This window comes from Chiloscyllium plagiosum, unplaced genomic scaffold, assembly GCF_037043375.1.
Source record: "Chiloscyllium plagiosum isolate Xiang-an unplaced genomic scaffold, Cpla_swu_hap1 HiC_scaffold_14, whole genome shotgun sequence".
Lineage (NCBI taxonomy): Eukaryota > Metazoa > Chordata > Chondrichthyes > Orectolobiformes > Hemiscylliidae > Chiloscyllium > Chiloscyllium plagiosum.
In genome coordinates, this window is record NW_028270152.1 from 11667157 (window position 1) to 11687303 (window position 20147).

Genomic DNA, 20147 nt, shown 5'->3' on the forward strand with positions numbered 1-20147 from the left:
GTTTGCACATTCTCCCCGTGTCTGCGGGGGTTTCCTCTCATTGCTCTGGTTTCCTTCCACAGTCCAAAGATGTGCAGGTCGGGTGAATTGGTCATGCTAAATTGCCCGTAGTGTTAGGAGTATTAGTCAGAGGAAAACGGATCTGGGTGGGTTACCCTTCAGAGGGTCAGTGTGGACTTGTTGGGCCGAGGGGCCTGTTTGCACACGGTAGGGACTCTAATCTAATCACACTGACCAGATACCCTAAACTGATCTAGCCCCATTTGGCTCCAAACCCTGCCTATGTTCAGAAGATAACTCCTTGAAGAACAGTGATATCAGACTTAATTTTAACTGTTGTTTTTCTCTCTCCACAGATGCTGCCAGAGCTACAAATCCAACAATCCTCAACTCCACTTCCTACCAATTCCTCTTACTACTTCCCTAACTGATCAAAAATCTCTCAGCTTGAAATATGTTGATGACACGGCCTCAACAGGCCTCTGGGGGAAAGAATTCCACAGATACACCAGCCTCAAAAAAAAAAATTCTTCCTTGGCCACCCTTCATTTTGAGATCAAACTCTAATTCTAGGTTTTCCCACAAGTGGAAACAATCTCACTGCACCTACCCTGTCAAGTCCTCGAAGAATCGTGTATGTTGCAATAAGTTTGTCATCTTGTTCTCAAACTTCACTGGAGTAGAGGCACAGGCCTTAGCCAAGACCCTTCATTGCTTCACTTACAGAAAATAGTCAGTCATTCAGTGTCCTACAAAGTCAGACAGCATGAAAACAGGCCCTCCAACCCAACTTGTCCATGCTGACCAACTAAACTAGGCCCATATCCCTCTAAATCTTTCCTATCCACGTACCTGTCCACATACCTTTGAAATGTTGTAATCGTATCTGTCTCTACCATTTTCACACACAACACACACCCTCTCTATGAAAAAGCTGCACCTCAGGTCTCTTTTATAAGACCAACGGAGCAGAAAGTAAGCTATTCAGCCCATCTGCTCTGCCATTCAATCACAGCTGGTAAGTTTCTCAACCTTATTTTCCCACTTTCTCCCCATAATCTTTGATCCCCTTGGCAGTCAAGAAATAATCTATATCTGTCTTAAATACACAGAATGACCTGGCCTCCACAACTCTCCATGGCAACGAATTCCACAGTTTCACCACTCTCTGGCTAAAGAAGTTTTTCCTTATATCTTCCCTTTACTCTAAGGCTATGCCCTTGGGGGCTCATCTCTCCTGAGAATGGAAGCTTCTTCCCAATGTCCACTTTGTTCAGGCCATTCAACATTTTGTAAGTTTCAATCAGATCCCCCCTCATCCTTCTATCTTCATTGAAGACTCTGGGTCTATACTCAAACATTCCTCAAATGTTAAGCCTTTCATTCCTGGGACCATTCTCATGAATATCTTTCCCCTCTCACCATAAACCTATGCCCTCTAGTTTTGGCCTCCCATTCCCTGGGGAAAAGACCGTGGTTATTGGTTATTTACACTATCCATGCCCCTCATGATATTGATCCCTCTCACAAATTACTGCAATGCTTAACTATGTAAACTTTGTTCTTTCTTTCTACCTTATTCTTAAGATTTTGTACCCAAGCACTTGAACGTAAGATGGCATCTTGTGTGGTGACACTATACAATTTTCATTGTATTCCTGTACTTTTACACAATAAAAAGTGACAATAAAAAAAACAAATAAAACAAAAATCAAATCAACCAATTTAACCACCCTGGTTTGAGGATGAATTAAAATTTACTTCAGCATTAGATTAGATTCCCTACAGTGCGGAAACAGGCCCTTCGGCCCAACAAGTCCATACCAATCCTCCGAAGAGCAACCCATCCAGACCCATTCCCCTATGTTTACCCCTGACTAATACACCTAACACTATGAACAATTTAGCATGGCCAATTCACCTAACCTGCACATCTTTGGATAGTGGGAGGAAACCAGAACATGTGGAGGAAACCCACACAGACACGGGGAGAATATGCAAACCCCACACATACAGACAGTGACTTGGGGTGGGAATTGAACCCAGATCCCTGGCGCTGTGAGGCAGCAGTGCGAACCACTGTGCCACCGTGCTGCACTTCTGAACCATACTGAGCAGTGAGTTTGAATTCAAGGCTGACCCAGCCAGCATGGCAATGACACAGCCCTGCGATGATGGAGCAGATGCCTTTCAGGTGAAAAGCTCAGCCATGTTTGCCTTCTCAGGGGAATATGAGACCCTGACCAACACTTACCCCTCAACCCAACACCACAAAACCAGATTATCTGGTCAGTGCTACTTTGCTCTCTGTGGGAGCTGGATGTGGACAAATTGGCTCCACAGTGGCAGTGATCACATATTGAAAGGACTTTTGTAGTTATAAAGCATTTCAGGCTGTCCTGAGTTCAGGAATGTCATGTATAAATCAAGTTTAATTTTTTTAAAGACATCATTGTTGAGAATCTTTACAATATCCTCTCAATGTGGGCTCCAATGTTCTCTTTTTTTCATTGGAAAGAAAGCAATACTCCAAACTAAGTCACCCAGTTGAGCCATATGTGGAGTCGGTGTTGTTGTGACCAGTATAGATCATAGAATTCCTACAGTGGCCATCAAGATCACAGCAACCCTCCGAAGAGCGTCCCATGAATCACTCTGTCTTTGGTAGACAGCGCGGTTAGGGTAGGGACCTCAAGGTCGGACACTAACCTCTCGGAGCTCCGCAGAGATTGGGAGGCCCAGAATACTGAAGGGGGTGTACTGAACTTTGTATCCTGTCACAGGCCCATGTGCTGCAGTCCATCGAATTCGCATTGATTCAAAGCCTTCGTCGCTGAAGATCAGATTTGAGGGGCCATTAGGCACTTGAGTAACTGAAAACACAACAGAAACAATTATATTTATTCTATTTTTAGGCTGTAAAACAGTCTATAAAGATCCAAAAACAGCAGAGAGGGAGCACATGCATTGCCAGATGCACTTGCAGGCAGCACAGATATAATGGACCGAATGGTCATTCATTGTGGTTTCTCCATTGAGAGGATTTCTGTATTGGGAAGGGAACTCATCGAGCAAGAAATTCATCAAGACTTCTTCGACAGCAATTTCCAAACCCACGACCATTTCCATCGAGATGGACAAGGGCAGCAGATGGTCATCCAGCACAGAAACAGGCTCTTCAGCCCAACTCATCCATGCTGACCAGGTTTCCGAAAATGAATTAGTCCCATTTGCCTGCGTTTTGCCTTTCCTATCCATGTTTCTGTCCTGATGCCTTTTAAGTGCAGTAATTGTACCTGCCTCCACCATTTCCACTGACAGCGCATTCCATACGCGCACCACACTCTGTGTGAAAAAGTTGCCCCTTAGGTCCCTTTTAAATCTTTTCTCTCTCAACTTAAACCAATGCCCTCCAGTCTTGGACTCTCCTATCCTGGGGAAAATACACCTTGGGTATTCATCCTATCAATGACTCTTATGATCTTATAGACTTCTAAGCCTCAGCTTCCTACAATCCAGGGAAAGATGTCACAGCGTACCCAGGCTCCCCTTATACTTCAAACCTCCCAGTCTTGGTTAAAATCCCTGCAAATCGTTTTTTGCAGCATTTCCAGTTTAATAACATCCTTCCTATATTCATGAAAGCACCACTATGCAAATTCCCTCCAAGTCACTCACGATCTTGACTTGGAAATATATCACCGTTCCTTCACTGTCACTGGGTCAAAATCCTGGAAGTCCCTCTAATGGCATTGCGCGTGTATCTATATTAAATGGACTGCAGCAGTGGTTTAAGAAGGCAGCTCACTACCACCTTAGAGGGCAACTAGGGACGGGCAGTAAATGCTGGGCCAGCAGCAAGACTACTCTGTCTTGAGGACCATACATGGATCAGCATTACTAGGGTGGGATGCTGGGAAGAGCAGACTCCACACTATTGGCAGCTCACCCATAGTGCCCGAGTCAGCTGGAAGTTTGGCTCCAAGTGTACTGGAGTCAGGTTTGATCAAGGAATTCAAAAGGGGATTAAACGATTCTTTGAAAAAAAACAATGTTCAGGGTTACAGGGAGAAGGTAAGAGAATGGAACACAGAATCACAGAATTCCGCCAGTGTGGAAACAGGCCCTTCGGCAAAACAAGTCCATACCAACCCTCCGAAGAGTAACCCACCCAGACCCATTCCCTATTAGTCTACATTTACCCCTGACTAATACACCTATCCTACACATCCCTGAAAGCTATGGGCAATTTAGCATGGCAATTCACCCTAACCTGCACATCTTCGGACTTTGGGAGGAAACCCACATCGACATGGGGAGAATGCACAAACTCCACACAGAGAGACATCCAAGAGTGGAATCAAACCAGGTCCCTGGCACCGCAAGACAGCAGTGCTAACCACTGAGCTAAGGTGCCAGTGAGACAGCCACTCAGAGCTGCTGCAGACACAATGGGCTGAAAAGACTTCCTTCTGAATTAAGCAAGACACAATGTTGTTACAATGCAGAAGCAAGCTAAAGCAGGGAGCTATAGCTCCCCCAAACACCACACCTACTCCTGAAGGGTTATACCCAAAACGTTGACTTCTCCACCTCCCGATGCTGCCTGTCTTGCTGTGTTCTTCCAGCTTTCTATTTCTTTACTAAAGCAGAGGCTCTTCCGAAAGTAAAATTGCCACCAATTGCCCCAAGAAACATATTGTGTCTGTGGGTTCCCAATAGCCTAGGAAGCACATTTAGGAATCACAGGGGCTGTTGGCCACAGCGGGCACCAGACAGTAAGATAATCTCCACAAGGGAAATCCCTTCTTACCCTCTGGTGCATCCAGGGTTCCCCCGGTTATGGAACAAACCCTCCTTGAAATGAGTGGAGTGAGAGTCCGGAGGATCTTAAAGTCATTCACAAAGAAGGAATATTCCTTCGCAGGTGTTGAGGTGATGTCATCAAGTTCCTTCTTATCGGCATTCTTTATCCCTGGGGAGGAGGAGTGAACATTCGCATGTCAGTGCTGCAGGCAAGCGAGCATTCAGAGTCAGAAACCATTGCTTGTTTCTCACTCAAATACAATCTTAAGTAGAACATACCAACTGCAAACAATTTAACATCTTGGCTCCGTAGTTTCAAGGCTGGTCGATCAACGTTATCCTGTGATTTTCCATCTGTTATCAAGATAGCAATCTGAAACAGAAAACATAAGGCCTTAAGTGTCTAAACAAAAGTAATTTATATTCTATTTTACTAATTCACCAAAGATCTTTAGACAGCACCCTCCAAACTCTCAAACACTTCCATATAGAAGGACAAGGGCAGCAGATACTTGGGATCCCACCCCCTGCAAGTTCCCCTCCAAGCCACTCACTATCCGGACTTAGAAATACATCACTGTTCCTTCACAGTCGTTGGGTCAAAATCCTAGAATTCCCTCCCTAAGGGCATTGTGGATCAACCCACAGCAGTGATTCAAGGTGGCAGCTCCCCACCACCTTCTCGAGGGGCAACTAGGGATGGGCTATTAATGCTGGCCCAGCCAGCGACGGCCAAGACCCACAAATGAATTTTTAAAAAATTTACTTCTCCAGTCTTTCTACCAGCTTTCAAATGCCAACCCGATAGCTGGGCACAGCAAGGAAAGCAGGTATACTCACCTAAAACTAGTATTATCCAACTCACTGATGGTTGCTTTTCTGCTGGGGGCCAATGCTGAGTCTTCCGCTGAGGGTTATTATGCAACGGCTATATTTATTGGCTAAGGGGAGAACAGCCAAGTCAAATGGGTCTGGTTTACCTCGTTGGATCTGGGAGTAAGATCCTTAAGTTGAGCCAAAGAGGGTCACACCTACATGTTACAAGGGACAGCAGTAAGACCATTCAGCCCTCTCCATTGAGATCTCTCACACACACACACACACGGATCTCCACCTCTCCCAACCCTTGACTGGCTCAGGTCTATCAATCCTGGATTCCAAGTTATCAAGTTGGTAGCCACTGCTTTGAGGAACAGAGTTCCACACTCCTACTCTACCCTTGAATTGAAGAATTTCTAATTTGCCTTTCTAATTTCTCTGCTGAATCCCTGGCATTGATATTCTGACTAGACTCCTTTACAATTGAAAACAGTTTCTATCTACCCACCCGGTTTCCAAAAAGCCACAATTAAGTCACCTTTAAATGTTCTTTACTCCAGGACACATCATCAAGGGTATATGTTCTTCCCTCATAAACTTAATTGTTGGCACCCTTGACAACATATGGGGAAGCAGTGGCCGAGTGGTGTTATTGTTGGGCTGTTAAACTAGAGACCCAGATAACATGCTGGAGAACTGGGCTCAAATCCCATCACACTAGATGGAGCTTGAAATAAATGAACGTTTGGAATTAAAATAAAGAGTCAAATGATGACCATGACTCCATTGTCAATTGGAAAAAAAACCACTGGGCTCATTAAAATCTTTTAGGGAAGGAAATTAGATTAGATTACTTACAGTGTAGAAACAGGCCCTTCGGCCCAACAAATCCACACCGACGCGCCAAAGCACAACCCACCCATACCCCTACATTTACCCCTTACCTAACTCTACAGGTTAGGTAGAACCTGTAGAGTTAGGTAAGGGGTAAATTCACCTGACCTACACATCTTTGGACTGTGGGAGGAAACCGGAGCACCCAGAGGAAACCCACGCAGACACGGGGAGAATGTGCAAACCCCACACAGTCAGTCGCCTGAGGCGGGAATTGAACCCGGGTCTCCAGCGTTGTGAGGCAGCAGTGCTAACCACTGTGCCACCGTGCCACCCATGGCGATCCTTACCTAATCTGACCTACATGTGAATCCAGACCCACAGCAAAGTAACTGATTTTTTAACTTCTCTCTGCTGCCCCCCCGGGCAATTAGGGATTGGTAATAAATGCTGGTCTAGCACTCATTAGGTAAACGAATATTAGAAAAAGAAAATTCCAGTCAGTCAATCTGTGATGCACTCCTTCCAAAGCCAATACATCCTTCCTAGAATACAATGCCCAGAACATTGATTTCCAGGTATGGTCTAACCAGGACTTTGTGTCCAATTAGCCAAATGTATTCACATTTGGAATCCAGCCTTTATTTCTATAGGTTGGCATTTCAATTGACTTTCTATGATCAGAAATAAAAATCCGAACTATTCAAGTATTATTCCTCCATAATTATAACCTGTGATTCCCGACGTTATTTCAGGGCAATTTAACTGTTTCATTTTTAAGGCTCCAAGACGCTACCCTTCCTACAGAGAGACAATGCCTGATTTTTCACATTCACTCGCATGACATGGACATTGCTGGCTGGGCCAGCATTTATTGCCTGACCTGAATTAGCCTTGGGAAGGTGGTGGGGATGAGCTGCCATCTTGAATTGCTGCAGTCCATGTGCTGTAGGTAGACTCCTGCTTTGGGAGAAAATTCCAGAATTTTGACCCAGAAACAGTGAAGGAACGGCAATATATTTCCAGTCAGGACAGTAAGTGGCTTGGAGGGGAACTTGCAAGAGGTGGTGTTCCCATGTATCTGCTGTCCTCATCCTTCTAGATGGTAGAGAGCAGGGCTTTGGAAGGTGCTGTTGGCAGACCCTTGAGAGTTGTTGTACTGCAATGGTACACATTGTACATCAGAAGTAGAAGTAGTGAATGTGGAAGATTAAAAGGTGCACGAGATAGTTAAATGGATACATATTCAGAGTGGGAACTGTGCTCTCACCTTGGGCACAGCACGCCTCAGCTTAGCAGATCCAAAGAAGTTGTCTGCTACGTATTTCAGTCCCGCCCCCGTTCTTGTGTTCCCACCTTTATAACGCAAATTGCGGATGGCAGTCAGTATTTGGGATCCGTTGCTGTGGTCCTCAAAAGAGAATTCAATCCTTTTTCAAAGCAAAAAAGACAAATCATTCCAGATCTAAAACAGATGCTGTTGTTATGAACCAGGCCAGGCCCCTCTAAACATTTCAAGAAAGTCGACTGGACCCTAACTTGACTAGTTGTTTTAAGCAGGTGTAAAGTGGATATTCCAGGAATGATGCAGCTAGGCCAATCACTTAATTTTAAACAAAACAGAACTTATTTACAAGATTACCACATGAAACAAAAGAGAACAAAATATAAAATAATTCAACCTATCCAAAAACCCAACAGATCATCCCAACTTAAGTGCTGTTCCAAATACTTGCAACAATCCCCATAAACATCCCTTGGCAAAAAGGGTAAAAATCAAACATGGTCTTATAGGTGAGATGTCAGAGAGAGAAAGGATGAGCATGGACCTGGTTCTGTGGGTCTAGCTGCTTCACAACTGACTGACTGCTTTCAGTGAACAGTCAGACTGCTAAACCCAAACTAAACCAAACCAAACCAAACCAGAGAAAAGCTGAGCTGGGAGAACTGGCCACTCCCCTTTCATTGTATAAATATTTTTGTTTAAACTTGTAAGCCTTTTGCCTGTCAGCTGGCCCTAAAACTCTTCAAACCGAGACTTTTCAGAAACACTGCTTTGACAACCTCTCTGGAAATTAAAAAGGCCAAGGACAGTATAACCTTGTTGAAAAGGAGCAGCATCATCACAAGCGTTTCCTAAAGAATACCGACATGCCAAACTAACCGAGATACAACATCAACATCACCTGAGCGAATCTGAAGGAAATTTACCCTAAACAGCCAGCTCGACACAGAACAGATACAAATTGCTGGAGAAACTCAGCAACCATGCAGAGAAAACAGAGTTAACCTTTCCAGTCCAATGATAATGCTATTAAACTGAAGTAACAATAGCAGCTCTGCACACTCCTGCTGTTTGCCAGCTGGTGGCACATAGAACAGCAAATTAGAATCAGAGAGATGTACAGCTTGTAAACAGCCCCTTCATTCCAACTCGTCAGTGCTGACCAGATAGCCCAAATTAATCTGGTCCCAGTTGCCAGTATTTGGCCCATACCCCTCTAAACCCTTCCTATTCATCCAGATGCTTTTAAAATGTTGTAATTGTACCAGCCTCCACTACTTCCTCTGGCAGCTCATTCCATAAATGCACCATCCTCTGTGTGAAACGATTGCCCCTTAGGTCCCTTTTAAATCTTTCCCCTCTCACCCTAAACCTATGCCTTCTAGTTCTGGACTCCCCTCCCCTGGGGAAAATATCTTGTCTATTTACCCTATCTATGTTCATGATTTTACAAATCTCGATAAAGGTCACCCCTCAGCTTCCAGCGCTCCAGGGAAAACAGCCCCAGCCTACTCAGCATCTCCCTATAGCTCATACCCTCCAACCCTAGCAACATCCTGGTGAATCTTTTCTGAACCCTTTCAAGTTTCACAACATCCTTCCTATAGATTGGAGACCAGATGTTGCTCACAATATTCCAAAAGTTGCCTCACCAAAGTCCTGTACAGCCGCAACCTGATCTCCCAACTCCTGTACGCAATACTCTGACCGATAAAGGCAACTGGAGGAAATGCTTTCTAAACTGTCCTGTCTACCTGAAACTTAGTTTCATACAATGCCCCAAATAAAATAAAATATTCCAAAGTGCTTTGCAGGAATATCAAATAAAATCTGACATTGAGACAAGTAGATAGTTGGTGGGGTGACAGGGCTTGGTCAAAGATGTAGGTTTTAATTAAAAACCTCTGAAGATACATAACAGGGACCAGCCAAACTTTGATGACCCCCCCTGACAGACTGACTAATGTCGCCCCAATGTCTGTTAAAATTTAATTGCTATACTGGAGATTTCATTGTCTTCATTAGAGAGGCACACACAGTCAAGTATAAGCAATCCCACATCAATCTTTGTTTTGGAAAGAGGTGGAGACAGCATCTTATCTTGACACATAAAATACAAAAGCAAAAAACTGCGGATGCTGGAAATCTAAACAAAAGCAGAAATTCCTGAAGAAACTCAGCAGGTCTGGCAGCATCAGCGGGGGGGGGGAAGCAGAGTCAATGTTTTAGGTCCGTCTCCAGGTTCAGATGAAGAGTTATTAGACTTGAAACATTAACTCTGCTTTCTCTCCACAGATGCTGCCAGAGCTGCTGAGTATCTCCTGTAATTCCTATTTTTATTTTGTTACTTTGACATGTCCTGCTTGCAATCTCGAACACCAGCAATGCATTGTAATCTCATAGCAGATGCAGGTGGGGCCCTGGCAATCTGCAGGTCAATTTAATGAACCCAATTCCTATCTTTTTAAAGCAAGATTTTCTCAGGGTATAATTGTTTGCCCTCTCATTGACAAAGATCCCACAGCCATTATTACAAGGAAGAGAAAAGAGGGACTCTCACCACTGCTCTGCTCAACACTGACCCCTCAACTAAAATCATCTCAAACACATTCTCTGACCATAATCAAAAGGTAAGTTGCTGTGCACACATATAATACAGGAAATACAGCCAAACAGATCACTGTGACAAAGATACTTCACTGACTTCAAAGCACATTGAATTTCCACAACAATTCAATGTCCCAAAGTTTCCTTTTAGACAGGAAACCAACGACTGACAATCACCACAGGCACGGTTTGCAGTCACATTTCAACCACTCGTCAACAGGCGCCAAGCGTTACGTTAGAGATGGGTTACGGTCATAGTTAGAAACTTTTTTACATTTTATTTTCTCAGCCACATGCTCTTTTTTGCTTCTTGGAAGTTAAAATGTTCCACAAGGTTCTGTTGATCATCATCAGAGAAGACAATTTCTACTACTCGGAGAATCTACAACTATAATGGCCTGTGTGGCAGTGCCAAAACATAAACTATCCTCCTCAACTTTCCAGACCTGTCTGCAGCGTTTCACCCGCTCAATGTCACCTATTCAGTTAATTCGCTGAAAATGTACCTGCCTGGTTCCAATCTTACCCTCCTAATCCCAGCCAAGGAATCACAAGCAAACACTTCCCTTTCTAATCTTGCGTCACTACTTCTGTCGCTGTCCAAAGAAATATCCTTGATCACCTCCAACTTTTCACCTACATGCTGTCCTTCATTGACAACATCTAAAACAATTTTCACACGGCTTTGTGAGGGTCAGGTCATGCCTCACAAATCTTATCGAGTTCTTTGAGGAAGTGTCAAGACAGGTCGACGACGGTAGAGCAGTAGGCATATATGAATTTCAGCAAGGCATTTGATAGGGTTCCCCATGGTAGGCTCATTCATAAAGTTAGGAAGTATGGGATACAGGGAGATTTGGCTATCTGGATTCAGAATTGGCTGGCTGACAGTAGGCAGAGAGTGGTTGTAGATGGAAAGTATTCTGTCTGGAGGTCAGCGTTGAGTGGGGTCCCGCAGGGCTCTGTTCTTGGGCCTTTGCTCTTTGTAGATTTTAAAGATGACTTGGATAAGGAGGTTGAGGGGTGGGTTAGTAAATTTGCAGATGACACAAAGGTTGGAGGTGTCGTCGATAGTATCGAGGGCTATTGCAGGCTGCAGCGCGACAGACAGGATGCAGAGCTGGGCTGAGAAATGGCAGATGGAGTTCAACCTGGATAAATGCGAAGTGATGCATTTTGGAAGGTCGAACTCGAATGCTGAATATAGGATTAAAGACAGGATTCTTGGCAGTGTGGAGGAACAGAGGGATCTGGGTGTGCAAGTACATAGATCCCTCAATGTTGCCACCCAAGTGGATAGGGTTGTTAAGAAAGCATATGGTGTTTTGGCTTTCATTAACAGAGGTATCGAGTTTAAGAGCCACAAGGTTTTGCTGCAGCTCTACAAGTCCCTGGATGAGACCACACTTGGAATATTGTGTCCAGTTCTGGTCGCCCTACTATAGGAAAGATACAGAGGCTTTGGAGAGGGTGTAGAGAAGGTTTACCAGGATGCTGCCTGAACTGGAGGGCTTGCCTTATGAAGAAAGGTTGAATAAGCTCGGACTTTTCTCTCTGGAGAAAAAGAGAAAGAGAGGAGACCTGATCGAGGTGTGCAAAATAATGAGAGGAATAGATAGAGTCAATAGCCAGAGACTTTTCCCCAGGGCAGGATTGACTGGCACGAGAAGTCATAGTTTGAAGATATTAAGAGGAAGGTATAAAGGAGACATCAAAGGTAGCTTCTTTACGCAGATAGTTGTGAATGCATGGAATGCGTTGCCAGCTGTGGTAGTGGAAGCAGAGTCATTGGGGACATTTAAGCGACTGCTAATCACGCACATTGATAGAAATGAGTTGAGGAGTACGTAGGTTAAGTTACTATATTTTACATTAGGATTAAGTCTTGGCACAACATCATGGGCCGAAGGGACTGTTCTGTGCTGTACTTTTCTATGTTCTATGTGTGCTCTGCTCACCCTGCTCACCCAGTCACTGTTGTTACATGGCAGCTTATCTAACGTCCAGTATTGAATAAAACAGGAAGGTCATCCAGTCCAATATTGGGAAGACCGAAGGCATTACCTCCAATCTCCACACCATTCCCCAGTCACCAATTCCATCAGTTCCCCTGGAAAAAGGCTTCCCTATTCTGTTAAAACCAAGGCAGAGGAGTGCACCTTTCTTCTGTCCCACTACTCCATGGATCACAACAAAATAAAAAATACTTTGTTCAGTTACCAAATGGGGAGATTAAACAACCAGATACATCAACCTTCCTAACGGATGCAATTGTGGCTTTATCATCAAAACCTGTTTGATACAAATGCAAGAATTGGATAACATACAGATGTACAAATCGTAAATATTTAAATGCTATCCCTCTAAATAACCACAAAACACGCACTCGCACACAGACAGACAGCCAGCAAGCAGACAAGCGCACACACACACAGACACATTACCCAACCGGCCCAGCAACAGATGACATACTTTTTTGAAAAAATGCTACAAAAGAGAAAGGTTGTTGAATCTTTTAACCTGGCAATCAGGACAAGTTTCAAAGGAAGCATAATATACGAATGTTCAAGCCCCAAAGTTATTGAACTGGATAGAGTCCAGAAAGATGCAGGCTTCCCAAGCAGAAAATTAGATGCTGTTTGTCCAGCATGCACTGGAGGAAGTCCGAGACAGATTCGGTCAGGAAAGACAATGATGTGTTAAAGGGGCAGGCAACAAGAAAGTCAGGGTTGTTTTTGTCACCAGCATTTACTGCTTTTCGAACTGGTCACCCAGTCAGCGTTCCATTTCCCCTAAATGCTCGCAATGTGGTCTGGTGTATCAACGTGCAAACGCATATGGAGATACAGTGGGAATAAAGGGAGTGATGCTGCCGCATATAGAAGGTTTGAGTTATAAAGAATGGCTGGAACTTTTTTGTTTCCCCCCCACTGGAGTGTAGGAAATTGAGAGGCAAGCTTATAGACATTTATAAAATAACGAGAGGTATAGATAGAGTTGATGGTAGCTGTGTTTTCCCCAAGATGGGGAAGTTCGAGACTAGGGTGTACATTTTTGAGGAGAGAGAAGAGACATTTAAAGACATTAGGAGCAAATTTGTTTACACAGAGGGTGGTTAGTGTGTGGAATGAACTTCCTGAGGAAGTAATGGATGTGGGTACAGTTACAATGTTTAAAAGACATTTTCATAAGGACATGAATAGGAAAGGTTTGGAGGGATATGGGCCAGGAGCAGGCAGATGGGACTAATTTATTTTGGGATCATGTTTGGCATGATTGGACCAAAGGGTCTGTTTCCGTGCTGTATGATTCTATGACTAAATGAATGATCAGTCATAATCATACCGTAAAGAGGAGCAAGCCTGATGGGCTGAATGGCCTACTTCTGCTCCAAGGTTTCTAACTCTAACCTTGTCCAGCTCCACAATCTCAGTTCTTCCAAATTCTGACCTCCAGAGAATCTGTATTTCAATCACTATCATTGGCGGGCACACCTTCAGCTGCCCACCTGGGATACTCCAGAATACTCTGAAATTCTTGTCCCTCATTTAAACCTGCCCTGTTGACCAAGTGCTTCAACATCCAACCTTTCAACTTGTTATGTAATTTTGTGTCAAGTTTTGCTTTGTAACGCTCCAGTGAAGTGCCAGGGAATGGTACAATTGAATGTTACAGGCGCTACAAAAATACAAATGGCTGTAGTTGCTGTGGAAGCAGGGACACAGTCTTAGGATAACGGGTCAGGCACTTAGGATCGAGATGAGGAGAATTCAAAAGTTTATTAATCTTTGTAGCCCAGAGGGACGATGGTGTTCAATCACTGAGCATATTCAAGATTTAGACAGACAGATGTTTGGGACTGGAGGTAATTGAAGGGATTAAGGGATAATGTGGCATTAAGCTACAATATCCTTCTTGATCGTATTGAATGACAAAGTAGACTCGAGTGGCCGCATGCTTCTTATCTCCTAACAAAATCCTTTTACTGTCAGAAACATCTCCAAAGCCCAAAAAAGCTCCAAGTAACCCAACCTTGCTTTTTTTTTCTGCACAACCCCCCCCGCCAACAAGTCTCTCCAGATCTCTAAAGGGACAGTACAACCATTAGCATCATCTTTTTGTTAAACTGGCTCACACACTTTTGTACAAACCACAAAAATGACATTGTAAGCATGATTAAGGCAGGGCAGATGTAAAGATCATTAAAAGGCCTCTGCCCAGATGATTGGGAAGTGGTTAAAGCATTTGCAAGCATCCAGATTACAAAAACATCTGTAAGGTCTTGTAATAATTAAAGAATGCTTCATTTATTTCAGGGAAACTGAACAGCAGAACAGTTCAAGGAAATGATTTGCATTTCACTGAGGCAGCGTTGTGTACCATCTACAAGATGCATCACAACAATGCAACTAGGTCTTTGCCGTGTAGGGACGCTCATGATGCCATTAAGAATGACATTCCAGGATTTTTAACCAGCACTGAAGGGACAGTGATTTCTAAAGCTAGATAGTGAGTGGCTTGAAGGGGAACTTGGTGGTGCTCCCATGTACATGCTGCCTTTGTCCTTCCAGATGGATTGCAGGTTTGGAAGGTGCTGTTGCAAGGAGCACCTTGTAGTTGGTACACACTGCTGCTACTGAGCGTTAGTGGCAGAGGGAGTGGATGTTGAAGGTGGTGGATAGGTGGCCAATTAAGCAGGCTGCTTTATTCTGAATATTGTCAAGATTCATGAGTGCTGTTGGAGCTGCTCACTTCTGGGCAATTGGGAATAAAACTGCTAAGTGCAGTGAATTATTTAAGAATGTTCTAATGTCAAGGAGCAACCGAAAAAAAAAATTTGGTCGATTAACATAGAATACAAATCAGAAAACAAGTGCTGCCCACCTGGGGATTTAGCCAGGTATTAGAAGTACCAATGAAATGAGAGTTGTCTGAGAAACAGTTCCCAGATGGATTGAGGTTGAGTGGGTGTCCACATCACTAAAACAGATTACAACATTTCTACAACAGTGCCTAGACTTCAGAAGCACTTAATTGACCGTAAACCACTTTGAGATATCTAGTGGTCATGTAAAATGCTGTATAAATGCAAGTCCTTTTTAGAAACAGAAACTAGAAGCAGAAGTAGGCCATTCAGCCCTTCAAAGCTGTTTCATCCTTCAATCTGATCATTGCAGATCCTGTATCTCAATTCCATGTTCATACTTTCTTTCCACACCTCTTCACGCCTTTAACTTCTTAAAAAAAAACCCTATCTCCTTTTTGAATATATTCAGTGACTTGGCCTCCACTGCCTTCTGTGACACAGCACTCCACAGTTCCATTGCCCTTACAGTTTAGATTAGATTACTTACAGTGTGGAAACAGGCCCTTCGGCCCAACAAGTCCACACCGACCCGCCGAAGCGTAACCCACCCATACCCCTACATTTACCCCTTTACCTAACACTACGGGCAATTTAGCATGGCCAATTCACCTGACTTGCACATCTTTGTGACTGTGGAAGGAAACCGGAGCCCCCGGAGGAAACCCACGCAGACACTGGGAGAACGTGCAAACTCCACACAGTCAGTCGCCTGAGGCGGGAATTGAACCCGGGTCTCTGGCGCTGCGAGGCAGCAGTGCTAACCACTGTGCCACCGTGCTGCCCACAGTTAAAATTTTTCTCATTTCAGTCACAGAGTCATACAACGGGAAAGTACAGAAGCAGACCCTTCGGTCCAACTCGATGCCAGCAGTCTATACCTGCAACATGCTTCCTTTTTCTTAACCAGAGAGTCTTGAAACTTTTGCTTGCCTCTCTCATTGGATGCTGCCTGACCCACTGATCTCCAGTATTCTTGCTTTCAGCCCGAATTTCTCCAGTCATCCAGTGTTCCCCACACCTACCACCCTCGCCCTTCACCTGGGGATTTAGCCAGGTGTATACTGCCTCTGGACTCGCATTCTCTCACTTTTAAAGGCCTCCCACATTCCAATTGCCTCTTTCCCTGTGAATAATCTCTCCCAATCAGTTTTTGAAAGCTTTTGCCCAATACTATCAAAATTGGCCTTACTCTAGTTTAGAGCTTTAACTTTGAGATCAGGTCTATTCTTTTCCATCATTATCTTAAAACTAATAGAATCATGATCACTGTCCTCAAAGTGCTCTTCCACTGACATCGCAGACCCTTTTCCTGCTTTCTTAAGCAGTCTGAACTTATCCTGAAGCTGTGTACCCTTTGTTATAGACTCCCCCAATGGGGGAAAATGTCCTTCCTGCATGTAGTCTGTCCAGTCCTGTTAGAATTTTATAGGTTTCTATTAGATCCCCTCTCATTGTTCTGAATTGTGGCAAATACAGGCCCAGTTGACCATATTGACTGTTCTGGAGAGCTTGCTGGGCACAAATTGCCTCATATGTTTCACTTTTGTGAAAACTACAAGTGCATTTCAAAAGTATCCAATTGCCTGTTAAGCACTTTGCAATGTCTTAAAGGTGTGAAAGACATTACATAAACTCTAGAGTTGTTAAGGATCATACCTACCGCGGCACCACCATGGCAAATATTCCTCAACCCATTTTTCCTATGAGCATAGCAGCACAGAACATAGAGCATTACAACACAGTACAGGCCCTTTGGCCCTTGCTGTTGCGCTGACCTGTGGAACCGATCTGAAGCCCACCTAACCTGCACTATTCCATTTTCGTCCATATGCCTATCCAATGACAACTGAAATGCCCTTAAAGTTGACGAGTCTACCACTGTTACACAAGTTTACTATTCAGTGTTGGCATTCAAAACCCATCTCCCATCAGAAACAATACCAATGAGGAGTGAGGCATCTTACCTTGGGTCATCACTGTACTGTACCAGGCCAACTCTGACCGCACTTTGACTAATTACATCTACAAACGGTTGAATGGTTGCTTCAATAAAATCTTTGACTTCTTCAAAGTTGACTCTTCCAATGCTCGAGGAGCCATCGACGAGGTAGACAATATCAGCAGCAAAGACATTTTTGCAAATTACTGGAATGTGAAAGAGACAAGTGTTACTCTGGCACATCTCTCCCCCAACATTCCAACTTTAACGAGCTTTTTCCAAGACTGACTAAAATGTAGGGACATAGAAACGGACGGTGGCTCAGTGGTGGCCCACAGCACCAGGGACTCGGGGTTCAATTCCATCCTAAGGTGACCGTGTGGAATTTACACGTTCTCCTCTTGTCTGAGTGGATCCCCTCTGGGTGCTCTGGTTTCGTCCCACAATCCAAAGACGTGCAGGATAGTTGAATTGGCCATGCTAAATTGCCCATTGTGTTCAGGGATGTGTAGGTCAGGTGCATTAGTCAGTGGTAAATGTAGAGTAGTTGGGGAATGGGTCTGGATGGGTTACTGAGGGTCAGTGTGGACTTGTTTAGCCAAATGACCCATTTCCACACTGTAGGCAATCTATGATTCTATGAAACTAGCAGTAGGAGGCCATTCGGCTCTTGAAACTGACTCTACTACTCAATATGTTGATGGTAGATTATCCAACTCAGTAACGCTTTTCCCACTTACTCTCTGTATCCTTTGATCCCTTTAGCCCTAAGAACATGTCTAATTCCTTTTTGAAAACATTCTACGTTTTGACCTCAACTGCTTTCTGTGTCAGCAAATTCCACAGGCTCACCCCTGTCTAGGTGAAGAAAATTCTCCTTGTCTCAGTTCTCAAAGGGTTACGTATGAGTCCAGGCCCACAGCAACGTGAGGGACTCCTACCTGTCCTCTGAAATGGCCTGAGCAATCCACTCAGTTCAATGGCAATTGGGAGTGGACAACAAAATTATGGACTTGCCAGCAATGCCCACATCCCAAGAAAGAATAAAACAAAATGTAACATGCTGGGAGGTATTAATTGTTGATTCTGAGCTCATGAAATACTTTTGGATTTGTAATCTGCTGTGCAGAAACTGGCAGGTCAGTTGACTATGTACGTACAGATGGTATTGTATCGGTGGACCATTATAAGCTTCCCCAAGTCTAATACTCAGGTTCACTGACTTTAATTAAAGTGGATACCAAGGGTATCAGGGTCAGTATAATGCAGAAAGGTTGAACAGATTAATCCCATGATCAATGGAGGTACGAAACAATGTAAAAAGGTTCATAACCTAAACACTGACAGGGCATTTCCAGTGTTGAGGAAATCTAGAACTCAGGGTCACAGTTTCATTTTAAGAGATCTCCTGTTTAAGTTGGATTTCGTTTCCCAGAGGATTGTGAAGAATGAGGGGGTATCTTATAGAAACATATAAAATTATGAAGGGAATAGATAAGATAGAAGCAGGGAGGTGGTTTCCACTGGTGGGTGAAACTAGAACTAGGGGCATCGCCTCAAAATAAGAGGGAGCAGATTTAGGACTGAGTTGAGGAGCAACTTCTTCACCCAATGGGTTGTGAATCTGGGGAAATTCCCTGCCCAACAAAGTAATTGAGCCTTCCTCATTGAAGGTTTTTAAAGCCAAGGTGGACCATTTTTTGAACAGTAAAGGAATTAAGGGTTGTGGAGAGAGAGTGAGTCAGTGGTGCACAGGCCACAAAACGATCAGCCATGATCTTATTGAATTGCGGATCAGACTCGAAGGGCCAGACGGCCTACTCCTGCTCCTAGTTCTTATGTGAATCTCCACACTTTTTCTCTGAAGAACTGTGGAGACGGAGTCATTGAATATATTCAAGGCCAAGTTAGTCCAATTATTGACAAAGTGAGGTCAATGACTAGGAGAAAAAAAGGCAGAAAAGCAGATTTGAGACCAATATTTAATCAGCCATAAGCTTACTGGATGGGGGAGCTGATATGAAGGGCCAAATGGCCTCCTCCTGCTCCTATTCCTTATGGGTTTTTGCATAGTGCAATGGGTGGAATGCCATGTTTCACCCAAGGGTCATAACGATTATAAAAGTGTGAATCATGTCTACCCAGTATAAAAGCACACCTTCCTTCTGTCCCTAGTAATCATGCTTTTTGCATTACAGCCAGTGCATCGCCAAGATGTGATGAACTCATAGTAAGAGTTAACCTCCATGATTGCCTCCTCAAATAAAAACAGAACAGTACAGCACAGGAATTACTCACAATGTTGTACTGAACATGATACCAAATTAAAGTAATCCCTTCTGCCTGCCCTTGATCCCTATCCATCCATCCCTTGCATATCCATGCGCTTATCTAAAAGTTCCTTAAAACGCCTCTAGCGTATCTGCCTCCACCATCACCCCTGGCAGTGCGTTCCAGACTGCTGCTATTCTGTGCAAAAAAACTTGCCCCTCAGTTATAGTGTCAGAGATGAACAGCACAGAAACAGACCCTTCAGTCCAACTTGCCCATGGTGACCAGATATCCTAAATTAATCAAGTCCCATTTGCCAGCACTTGGCCCATATCCCTCTAAAACATTCCTATTCATATACCCATCCAGATGGCTTTTACACGTTACAATTGTACCAGCCTCCACCACTTCCTCTGGCAGCTCATTCCATACACGTACCACCCTCTGCGTGAAAAAGTTGCCCCTCAGGTCCTTTTTATATGCTTCCCCTCTCACCCTAAACCTATGACCTCTAGTTTTGGACTCCCCACACCCCGGGTAAAGACATTGTCTATTTACCCTACCCATGCTCCTCATTTTATAAACCTCTCTAAGGTCACCCCTCAGCCTCTGACGGTCCAGAGAAAACAGCCCCAGCATATTCAGCCTCTTCTTGTACCTCAAGCCCTCCAGACTTGGCAACATCCTTGTAAATGATTTCTGAAACCTTTCAAGTTTCA

General features: G+C 44.0%; 1 protein-coding gene across 1 annotated transcript in view; it reads right to left on the reverse strand.

Moving 5' to 3' along the window:
• LOC122559238 (collagen alpha-1(VII) chain-like) overlaps window positions 1–20147 on the reverse strand; it is a 247948-nt gene that overhangs the window by 173030 nt on the left and 54771 nt on the right. The window contains exons 3-7 of the mRNA XM_087994572.1: window positions 17183–17363; window positions 7730–7889; window positions 5086–5179; window positions 4814–4975; window positions 2710–2873 (exon numbers count right to left, since the gene is read on the reverse strand). Coding sequence (XP_087850698.1) covers window positions 2710–2873; window positions 4814–4975; window positions 5086–5179; window positions 7730–7889; window positions 17183–17363 — 761 coding nt within the window. The remainder of the gene's footprint in view (window positions 1–2709; window positions 2874–4813; window positions 4976–5085; window positions 5180–7729; window positions 7890–17182; window positions 17364–20147) is intronic.